The 9,327-nt window shown below is 39.0% G+C and overlaps 1 protein-coding gene across 1 annotated transcript; it reads left to right on the top strand.

Moving 5' to 3' along the window:
• Positions 1–7,280: 7,280 nt before the first annotated feature.
• LOC140938274 (carbohydrate sulfotransferase 11-like) lies at positions 7,281–9,045 on the top strand. The gene is made up of 2 exons (XM_073387779.1): positions 7,281–7,289; positions 8,218–9,045. Exons 1-2 carry the CDS (start codon positions 7,281–7,283, stop codon positions 9,043–9,045), a joined length of 837 nt encoding a protein of 278 aa, XP_073243880.1.
• The last annotated feature ends 282 nt before the right edge of the window (positions 9,046–9,327 follow it).

The raw sequence follows: 9,327 nt of genomic DNA, 5'->3' as shown, positions 1-9,327 counted from the left end.
GCTTATCTTTGGTTTTGTGGCAAACCGTAGCATAGTGATACTGCGGCTCCTGCGGTTATTTGAATAAATGAATATTATCATCACCATTCAGGGGCACCCAACGGCAATTTTCGGAAAATATCTGTTCGGAAGACGATTTGAGATCTAGAATTTTCGGAACATTTGTTGTAAAATTACTTGCTTGCCTGCCTCTCCTAGGATTCTCGAACATCTACAAAATGGTACAATTACCCATTTCTAACGGATTTTTACCCTAAAAAAGGCCACCTAGAATTTTCGGGAGCCTTTTCCTGGCTGAAATTTTCGAAAAGATAAGTTTTGATCCCTATAATTTTCGGATCACTAGACTTTCAGCTAGGAAATCCGAACAGATGAAAAGTTTTTAGGGGATAAAAATATACCTATATCTACCGTTTAAAGACTACAATACGTTCAACAATGCAATGTTAACTGGTTTTGAACTATATCCTCGTTGGGTGCCCCTGACCATTGTAGCTAGAAATTATTAGTGTGAGACCAGGCTCAGCATTGAAGGGAAAAAGGAGAAAAAAATCGACGTGGGCGAAAAAAAAATTGTTATCAAAAAAGTTTTTTTTCACTTAAAGGGGTTTAAACACAGTCTTTCGCGTCTTTACGATTTTTTGCGTGATCTGTTGCTCATTTTTGTGATGATTTCAAGCGACCGGTGTGATGGTGCACGAGTGATGAACAAGATTCTGGTATCAGGTATCATAAGGTCTGTTGGGTGAATCACGTCTCAAATGTATTGCGCCAGCCTGACCCGGGAACTACTTCGAACAATGATGCATCGACAACCAAGAAGGCTGCTCAAACAGAGTTTTTACCAATGACAGAGATCAACTTAAGAGAAGGCAAGATATTGACTATGTCCGATTTACAAGCTGCATACGAGAGTATTCTTCATGCAAACGACCAATGTCAATGAGCCCGTATGCAATCAAAAAACGCTAAAACAGTTTGTTCAATTTCACCGACCACCATAAGCTAACCAAAGGGACTCAGCATTAAGAAGACGCGGGGAGCCGCCATTCATCTAGTAAAAAAAGAAAAGTACTGACGGTCCAAAACAAATGAAAGTAGTGTTTGACGAAGCACTAGCTCTTGTTACGGAAGGCATGCAAGAAGAAGCACCTTATATCCTACGGCAAACAGGAATGGATCGGGCGGTGACCTTTCCTCCGTTTCATACCCACAATACTACAAGTCAACATCTTAAAAACTATGCCCCGATACCCAAGATCGCTCAGCTGGGTAAGGCCTTTGAAGAAGACTTTGAAATGTTTAATTACGATTTCCCAGGGCCTCTATCCGATCTCATGTACGATCTCAAAAAGCCAGTATCTATAGCTAATACATATCTACGAGGAAAGTAATTCCGCTTTTTAAATTAGAGGTCTTGGTCGGAATAGTGTTAACGGGCAGGTATAACATTGGCCTGAAATTTAGCCTGCTTAGCAGGCGCTTGTTGCTGGTTTTCATATGACGTCACTGAAATTCAAACTACAAAACTGTCGATCGTACCGAGATTTTACTTTCATGATGTATTAGAGCAGCTGCAAACTAATTTTCATACAAATTTTCGCTTCAAAAGGGTTCTTGGTTTTGTGATAGAGTACGCTTGAATTTCTAAGCTTTTGCGTGACGCGGCATTTACATGACGGCCAAGGGAGCTGTCATGTAGGTTAAAAGAATGACGTATTTCAGGGAATTTTCCTATCTAAACAGTTCATGTATTGGAAAAAGTATTACTTTAATGTTTATGAGTTCTTCGAAGAATAAATTCACGCTTTTGTAGCAAAACTCGGTAACAGATGTTTCCGTTTGTTTCGGTCCGCCATATTGGAGCTCATCCGGATGAGCTCCAGCATGGCGTCTCCATACAAATCTCTCTAAATTTAGGTAAAACGTTTCTTCGAATCTCGTATACGAAATATTCTTCTGACCTGAACCTTGGCGAGGGTCTTTGCATATTTACTTCCTTTCATTTCCCAGATTCTGGACTTTATCTATTGAACGGTTTTGATTTTTATTTTGATCTATTTTGAATGGCGTGACACTGAAAACCAGCAATAAATAATATGGGCGAAAGAAAGAACAGGACTCTCAGAGGGGAACACGCTCCCTTTCACGTCGCGCGCCATTTTCTTTCTTGCATCCATATTACTTACAAGTGTTTGTTTGCTCAGTCTCCAGCCGTGGGTGTTTCGATGCGCCTGCGGTACTCCCCACCAGGCTGGAGACTAAAGGCCTGTTTACATGGAGTGGGGGACCCCGGTCTAGTGGGGTTGGTTTCTTTTGTTTTCACGCTCTGGGGGACACAAAACAAAAGAAACTTACCCCACTAGACCGGGGTACCCCACTCCATGTAAACAGGGTCTAAGGCTCCTGCTACGCAAGCTACCTGAAATTGACTCGCTCGTGCATGGGACCTTTTGACATACTAGCCATATGGGAATAAGGGAGAACATTCAATGAAGTAGACAGATACTCTGAATATTTTATCTAGAGGTGAAGCGGATAAACCTTCAAAACTCTACAATGTAATCTAGAAAAAAAATCACCTAATAAAATCGTCTGATATACCTTACTGTAAAAACACTGTTCTTTTTAGTCTTTTCGTTTTGGCAACGGTCAACGTGATATCTTCGGCTGTTGTTCAGAATAAGACAATGACTAACACTACACTACGTCGCGTTAATTTCTAATGCTTTAATTTCATGGAGCATTAATTTCCTGTAATAAGGTAACTTTGCACGTGCATCACGCGTTTTGTACAATTCTTAGTTGTCATTGCTCGACGGCGACATGAAATGTCTTGATAACGGGCCTGTTTTATGGAGTAGGTGAACACGATACAAAAATGTTCCTTTTCTTTCTTAACTCAGATACGGTTCTTTTCGATTCAACGCCAGAAATGTCGCTGACATTTGGCAAATTTAATGAAGTTGAACAAGATCAATGAAGTTTGAAAAAGTGCGAATTCACGTTTTCTGTTTGTTGTCATCCAGATTTTGCTACCATGGTAACGTGAAGTAACGGCTTCTCCTTTCTGCTGGGGAGTCTTCACGCTTAACGTGATTATAAATCTACTCGTAGTGAAGTTTTTTTGTTGTCACAGTGTCAAGGGTGTATCCTTTGCGTGGGCGCAATCTCGTGCCCAGGGCCCACCCTAGAGCTTGCCAGAGAGCTTGCTCGCAGGCTAGATGTAGCGTTGCAGTTGTGTTTATTTACCCTTGCAAGACAAATTTTACTACCGTCCCCGACCCGCTAGAATTGCAAATTTTGCTCCAAGACCAAACTGCAACGGAGATTCTTTTCCAGTCCTATGCCGCGACTACCACGATAGATTGCATGACCTGATTGGCTTGCATATCACATTACGTCAGAGGAAATGTTCACAAGGTAGGACATAACTACAACGGTACCGCTATAGATACGTACATCCCATCTGGAAAATCGTTAGATGATGATGATGATACCTTTATTTGTGTCAATCTGTAATAGTGGGGAATAGCCACTTAGGGGGTAGACTAAAAAAAACTTAAAAAGAATGAATAAATAAATTAGTTAATTAAAAAAAGAAAAAACAGAATGTTTATGGAATGGAAGCTTCTTTCACGTTACAAGGAACAGAGCTCCATACCTTTGGGTCCATATACATGAGCGAGTGCTTTCCAAAGGAGACTGTGTTAAATCTTGGTATAGCGACTCTCCTCTTTGCAGATGCTCCTACTGGGTATCCAAAAAATAGAAAGCGCGCGGGGGACGATTCCGCGCGCTCTCTGTTTCTTTCTCCCCAGTCTCCCCACCACAGAAAGAGGCCTCTGCAGCGGAGAGGTATAGCGAAGTCATGATTGCGCAATTTATACTTAATTGCTGCAGGCTTATCAAATAGAATGCTAATGTAAGTAGGTCATCTGCACGATCAATGATTACTCCTGAAGCCTGAACTCCTGTGATTATTAATAGTGAATGCTCTTCAATTAAATGAATTGAGCGCTCTACCAAGCACGTTCTACCCAGAATACAAGTAGGTCATCTGCATGCATATTTAATAATATTCATACATGTTAAGAGCCAGAAGTCGTGTCACAGAAACAAAAAGATGCCTCTTCCTTTCAATCCTTACATGGCTGTCCTACGCATTCGAAAGGTGGAAATACCTGGAGTAATTTTGCTTCTGTCGATAACGGTTTATTTGATAACTTTATTGCTGACGAATGAGTGGAACCCAGGTGAAGTATGGTTTGTACATGTTAAAATACATGTATTTATTTAGTAACTAAATCTGAGAAAAGGCTCTTTCAGCGCAAAGCAACCTCTTCACATAAGAAATAGTACATAAAAATAATCAAAATGACTCTGATTATTGGTAAATGCTGATGATGAGCAGTCTAAAAGTAAAAAGTGAGTAAAGCATATTTTTCGTCAGATTGAATATACAGAAAAGAACACTTAGAACCAGGGGCAACCAACGACGGTTTCCTCCTAAACAAGAGCATTGAAAACACTTTTTAGACTATCCAGAGTACTTTTAGATCTCTACAAATGCATTCTAAGCGGCGCTATAAAATTCAGTGAATTTGTTCGGTGATCTTTTCCAAACTACAACAGGGGCACCCAACGACAATTTTCGGAAAATATCTGTTCGGAAGACGATTTGAGATCTAGAATTTTCGGAACATTTGTTGTAAAATTTCTTGCTTGCCTTCCTCTCCTAGGATTTTCGAACATCTAAAAACTACTATAATTGCCCATTCATTAACGGATTTTTACCTTTAAAACGTCACCTATAATTTTTGGGAGCCTTTTTTCTGCCTGAAATTTTCGAAAAGGTAAGTTTTGATCCCTATAATTTTCGGATCACTAGACTTTCAGCTAGGAAATCCGAACAGATGAAAAGTTTTTAGGGGATAAAAATACGCCTATATCTACCGTTTAAATACTAATATAAGTTTAACAATGCTATGTTTAAGTGGTTTTGAACTATATTCTCGTTGGGTGCCCCTGACTACAAGGTCTTCAGTATTATTTTCCCGAAAATTTAAAATGCAATTTGTAGTTTTACGAAAGCGAGCATTTTCTGATTCCTCTCTCCATCGAAAAGCTCTAGAAAATTCTAGGCAATTTTTGCTTCTCCGAACTGATATTTTACAGAAAACAATCGTTGGGTGCCTCCTATAGAGCCATGTATTTCAATCATCATGATAAGGGAAAAACAACAGAAAACTTTGGTCTATATTTTCCGTGTGCGTTTTAAGGGATTTCAGAAACCCTTCCAAGGAAAAAAAAAATCCTCCTTGCATTTGAAATTCAGAAGAGGATATCAATTAAAAGCTTTCCATATTGTTCTCCATATTGTAATGACTCTCCATCATTGAGGAACACGGCTAATCGTTTTCATATCTGTCATGTTCAACACGAGTTCGTGAAAAATTGGTAATGTACACAAAATAAATTTATAACAAAAAAGTCTCAAGTTAACACATTTATTAGACAATTGATTGCATGGACGGATTTTATTTTATTTTTTTCCGGTAAACTTTTATCACACTTGACGTGCAACTGACCTTAGTCAAGACAACCAAACCTGCCGTAGAATATGCTGAAAAACGAGACAAGGTAAGTTGGAGTTTCAAAGGCAACGTGGTGAGTTATTTACAGAATTATATTCATATCATTACGGTGAGTTATAATTAGTTTTTGGTTAGCTACCAAATCATGAAATTTTAATATTTGGCATTCAGAATTTGACATTTCGAAATTTTACGTACAGAATATTGAAATTTTAAATTTTTACATTCTAAAAAAAAAAATCAAGATTCTCCATTACAAATCTTGAAATGTCTCAAGATTTTGAATACTAATTAGTGCTTTAAATACAACATTGACATAAAGTGCGTCTTTTTACACAAACAGGCTGAACACGGCATGAAATAAGCAAACTAAGTCGGATCATTCATTTTACTTTTCTGGGAAACTTTCCACCTACCCCTCCCCTAAACCAAAATTTTGCCCTAAGTGAGAAGTAAGTGTTAATGTTGGGTAGGTGGGCAGTTTCCAAGAAATACCGTAAAATGATCCACAAACTCTTCTACCTACAACTCCGGCCGGTCCGTACTACCTTTCCCATCTCTTAATTCTTTAGTATAGTTGAGACTTTGTCGACACGAGTCCATTTAAAAGACATTAAACGATCGATATCTCGCAAACAAAACGATTGTTAGAGAGGATAAAATCGTGACAGATAAATATATATTTTGCTTGATCTTCCCTTCTTTCTTTCTCGTCCTGTTTGCGTTTCACGACACTGTGTGGATCCACCCATAGGGTGATCCACCCATTTTTAATACTTTTGTAGGCGTCTTCTAGTTGTTTGTCTGTTTTTATGTCGCATTTTTGGCGTCCTTCACTCATGTAGCCGATAGTTAAAGAAGACCAGTTAGAAGCGGGACTTAACTCTTCGGAATAATTTGCAAGCAAATGTTTCTTAAATTCGTTGACTGATACGAACTTCGGCAAGTCGCGTATGGTATACCGTTCAAATTGGCCCTTGTTGGCCAATTTGGACACCTTCATAAAAGCTCGGATAGTTTCTATAGTTCACCACGTGCAACAACCACAAGAGAACAAAATATTATGCAAATGTATAGACTATTTTCGATATATTAAAATTCATACTTGGCTCCTAGGGCTTGAGGTAAGAAAACAAAAGAAATGTATTATTCATTATTGAGCCTCGAGGTGACTTCTTTTGTTTTAGTCCCTAGGCCTCGCTGCCAAGTATGAATTTTAATATATCGGAATTGGTCTATTCATTATATACTTATACCCATAAAGCCTCGGGTCTCATAGTTAATGGATTATGCTTTCAACCGACAACGTTTTTTCAATGAGGTATATGATCAATGAGTTGTGCGTATTTTCATTCAGTTGTGACTAAAATCGATCAGTAGTCATTATGATCAAAGAAAGAAAAATTAACGCGACGTACAAAAAAAAAAACGAAAGTTGTTTAAAGAACAGGGACTAATTTATTTAAAGTTGATCGAAATCCAGGAAGCAGATATTGAGAGTAATATTCTTCTCACAGTACCCTGCGAGCAGTGGTTTCTCCAGGCCGGACGCTGGAGAAACCACTGCTCGCAGCGACCATGAAGATGAAATGTTGTTACAGTAATGAAATTGTGAAAGATTGATCGGAAATTTTAAAAGTGCGCGAAACTAAAGCTATTCAGTTTTCTAGGTTTCTTCTAAGAATGTCTGAAGTAGGTCGAGAATTCTGGGCTAAAATGATAGAAGTTAAAATACACACAATTGGTCGATTTTAGTCACAACTGAATGAAAATACGCACAACTGATCGATCATACAACAACTGATCGATTTTAGTCACAACTGAATGAAAATACGCACAACTGGTAGACTGTACAAGCCGAGTTTACGCTGATCAATAGTATAGTACCCGATAACTGTTAAATAATAAACTGATTGATTATTAGCAAAACTGATCGAAATTTGAGACAGCTTACCATGGTTGATTACGGATCATATACATCGATTTTACACGACGGATTACCGATTGATGATATGCTGGCTGATCGATTTTAAGTATCTGGTAGAAAATTAGCACAATATAGTAATATTTTAATTGATCGATAACTGATCGGTAAACCCGATCCGCAAAACTGATTGATTGGAGTTCATAGTAAACTATTAAGAGATTGTTCTTAATAATGACGACGAAAAAGCAATAATGAAAGGATCATGAGTCCTTCTTTCTGATTTTCAGCGCTTATATCCATGAATCAGAACAGAAAAAGATTAAAAATTTATAACCAATGAAAAAAATAATTTCGAAACAAACGGCGCGCCATACCCACTTACCCCTCCCCTAAGCCAACATTAACACTTATTTCTCACTTAGGGCAAAATGCTGGCTTAGGGGAGGGGTAGGTGGGCAGTTTCCCAATCCGACTTTGTTTGTTTGTTTCATGCCCTGTTCAGCCTGTTTGTGTAAAAAAATGCACTTTATTTGAGTGTCAATGTTGTATTTAAAGTACTATATAATTAGGGACACTACTTGACCGCCAGTTTACACGGTTTAAGCCCCCCTACCGACTAAGCTTATCCTGATTGTCCTAATTTTAATCGCACCTTCTGGCTAAAGCTCTCACGTTTGTCAATCCACTTTTCAGATAGAGAAGGATGGTCACCTTTTGGAGCGGATTAAACAGAGACAAACTGTGCGACAGCAGCGACTTAGAGACTACTGTAAGAAGCACGCTTCAAGCAGAAATCGAAGCGATCGATACGATCATCCTATAATTGTTAACGATGAGTACAAAGTAATCTTCTGCTATATTCCCAAGGTGGCCTGCAGTCAATGGAAACGTGTCTTTCTTGCTCTTGATAACCGCACCGATGTGGATGATGTGCATGATAACAAACATTATAAATTTCTCTTATATGATTATTCGGACGAGGATATTAAAGTGAGGCTACAATCTTACTTTAAGTTTGTATTTGTTCGCGAACCACTCGAGAGGCTTTTGTCAGCCTACAATAACAAGTTTGTAAACAACCGATGGCCTTGGAGAATAATTCAAAGTTATAAAACGAAAATTTTGGAAAGATACAAACAAGACGAACCTAGCTCTAACAGCTCCGACCAGGATCTTACTTTTAAGAAGTTCATTTATTATGTGAGTGATGTTGGGTTTGATCGAGATGCACACTGGCGATCGTACGGCCCAATTTGTCACCCGTGTGATATAGAGTACGATTTCATCGGTCATTTTGAGGACATGCCAGAAGAAGCACCTTATATCCTACGGCAAACAGGAATGGATCGGGCAGTGACCTTTCCTCCGTTTCTTACCCACAATACTTCAAGTCAACTTCTTAAAAGCTATGCCCCGATACCCAAGGAGAAGATCGCTCAGCTGGGTAAGGCCTTTGAAGAAGACTTTGAAATGTTTAATTACGATTTCCCAGGGCCTCTATCCGATCTCATGCACGATTGAAAAGCCAGTATCTATGGCAAATACATATCTACGAGGAAAGTAATTCCGATTTTTAAATTAGAGGTCTTGGTCGGAATAGTAACGGGCAGGTATAACATTGGCCTGAAATTTAGCCTGCTTAGCCGGCGCTTATAAATGATATAGGCGCGAGAAAGAACGGGGTTCTCAAAGGGGAACACGCTCCCTCTTACGTCGCGCGCCCTTTTCTTTTTTGCGCCTATGTTATTTACAAGCGTCTGCTACGCAAAGCTCAGTCTCCAGCCTTGGGTGTTTCGATGCGCC

This window comes from Porites lutea, chromosome 5, assembly GCF_958299795.1.
Source record: "Porites lutea chromosome 5, jaPorLute2.1, whole genome shotgun sequence".
NCBI classification, from domain to species: Eukaryota; Metazoa; Cnidaria; class Anthozoa; order Scleractinia; family Poritidae; genus Porites; species Porites lutea.
This window is presented reverse-complemented; position numbering and strand designations above follow the sequence as displayed.